At 37.4% G+C, this 2,500-nt stretch overlaps 1 protein-coding gene across 1 annotated transcript in view; it reads left to right on the top strand.

The window, feature by feature from the left end:
- ATRN (attractin) overlaps positions 1–563 on the top strand; it is a 142,333-nt gene extending 141,770 nt beyond the window's left edge. Inside the window, exon 25 of the mRNA XM_032223689.1 lies at positions 426–563. Within this exon, the coding sequence (XP_032079580.1) occupies positions 426–545 (120 nt within the window). The 3' untranslated portion in view covers positions 546–563. The remainder of the gene's footprint in view (positions 1–425) is intronic.
- Positions 564–2,500: the final 1,937 nt, after the last annotated feature.

Raw genomic sequence — 2,500 nt, 5'->3', positions numbered from 1 at the left:
TGTCCCAAGTCTGTTTTTTCAGTGCTGTTGTAACTTTGAACCGTCACTAAACAAATGGTTGTAAATCAAGGACGATTGTATTAGGCACATTCGTCAGGGTCCTTATGTATAAAAAACAATCAGCAGGAGCTGGATGAACTTTGTTCATTGAATATTTATTTAATTTAATTTAATTAGGGGCCAGATTATTCAGAAGGTTGTGCTTTTAAGAGAGTATTCTTTTATTTCCGTAGGTGTCCATAGGGTGCTGTTCTTCTGGTGACAATGTGGAGGAAACACCTTGGTTGATGTGTGATAAAAGCTTGTTTGGGACTCGATGCAAATGTCGATTATTAAAATCTCTGAGCAAAGATTTAAGGAGAGGCATCAAGGCAGAGTTATAATTGCAATCGCAATAGTTAATTTTCTTTTTCTTCTTTTTACAGATTGCATTTTCACAGCACAGTAACTTTATGGATCTGGTGCAGTTCTTTGTCACGTTTTTCAGGTACGGTAGCACCTTACCAAATTATTATATTCTTATTATACCAGGGGCTGGCAGTTAATTTTCCTGAGGGGCCATGCAAAAAATTGTGAACCACTCTGAAGTTGCATTGCTGTGCACACACCCACATTGGTAAATCGAAAAAGATTTATATATTTTATATATACATACATACATACATACATACATACATACATACATACATACATACATAATGTTTAAAGTCACAACCCCTGGTATGCCCAAATATGGGAGGAACATCACTGCTTCCTTTCTCTGTCCATTGGCTTGTCATAAGAGACCATCCAGACAGAAACCCAATATTTTTACTGTTGCCTTTGTTACATTTGTGTTGTATTTGTGCTGATAAATAAATAAAGAGAGACTAGTATACAGCACAGGTTCTAATCCCAGTAAGGGTATGGCTAGCTGATGAGAGCTAAATAGCTTGAAATAGATCTATACTAGTCTCCCTTTATTTATTTATCAGCACAAATACAACACATAGATAGATAGATAGATAGATAGATAGATAGATAGATAGATAGATAGATAGATAGATATAGATATAGATATAGATATAGATATAGATATAGATATAGATAGATAGATAGATAGATAGATAGATAGATATAGATATAGATATAGATATAGATAGATGATAGATAGATAGATAGATAGATAGATAGATATAGATATAGATATAGATATAGATATAGATAGATGATAGATAGATAGATAGATAGATAGATAGATAGATAGATAGATAGATAGATAGATATAGATATAGATATAGATATAGATATAGATATAGATAGATAGATAGATAGATAGATAGATAGATATAGATATAGATATAGATAGATGATAGATAGATAGATAGATAGATAGATAGATATAGATATAGATATAGATAGATGATAGATAGATAGATAGATAGATAGAGATAGAGATAGATAGATATAGACATAGACATAGATATAGATGATATAGATTAGATAGATAGATAGATAGATAGATAGATAGATAGATAGATAGATAGATAGATAGATAGATATGGATGGATAGGTAGATAGATAGATAGATAGATAGATAGATAGATAGTAGTCGCCTTCAAAATACAGATAGTCCTCAACTACGTCCGCTTCTATGTTGGCATTTTATATTTTAATATACTAGAGGTGTCCAGCCTTGGCTACTTTAGGACCTGTTGACTTCAACTCCCAGAATTCTGTGTGTGACCATCATCCTCGCAGCAGGCCCCATTTTAGTTCTCCTCAGAGGAGTCCGCTTTTCATCCCTTGCAAGGTTCGGCTTTCTGCCTCGTGCGGGAATCACACACCAATATGTAGTTTCACACACACACACACACACACACACACACACCACACACACAACCTTTCCAAATCTCACATTATGTCAAGAGGATAGAACAGGCCTGTCCGGCCTTGGCCCCTTTAAGACCTGTGGACTTCAACTCCCAGAATTCCCCAGCCAGCCATGAGGATAATGAAGCATGGGAATGCTGGCTGGGGAATTCTGGGAGTTGAAGTCCACAGGTCTTAAAGGGGCCAAGATTGGACATCCCTTAGACCCATGATGGCGAATGTATGGCAGGCGTGCCAGAGGTGGCACGCAGAGCCCTCTCTGTGGGCACGCGCGCCATTGCCAGCTCCTCTTCTGGATGGATGGATTTGACAGATTTTGATAGATATGAAATCTTGAAAGGCAACAGCCGAACGAAGTGGGCTGTCATCTACACCCAGATGTTCAAGAAAGCTAAGTTTTAGGATCATTTGTCGATAGACTTACCCCTTTCCTTATTAATAAACATACCTTTTCCTTGGCTCAATGAATGAAACAACATCCAAGCGCATAATGTCATTTTCCTCTCGGTCGTGGAATGGATTTGTAAGCCATTCCCTCCTCGGAGCCCTACTGGACGTCCTCTCTTGAACGGTCTTGAAATGGGGACAAATGGAGTCTTTCAAGGGGGAGGTTGTCAACCCATATAGG

Source organism: Thamnophis elegans, chromosome 9 (genome assembly GCF_009769535.1).
Source record: "Thamnophis elegans isolate rThaEle1 chromosome 9, rThaEle1.pri, whole genome shotgun sequence".
NCBI classification, from domain to species: Eukaryota; Metazoa; Chordata; class Lepidosauria; order Squamata; family Colubridae; genus Thamnophis; species Thamnophis elegans.
This window is presented reverse-complemented; position numbering and strand designations above follow the sequence as displayed.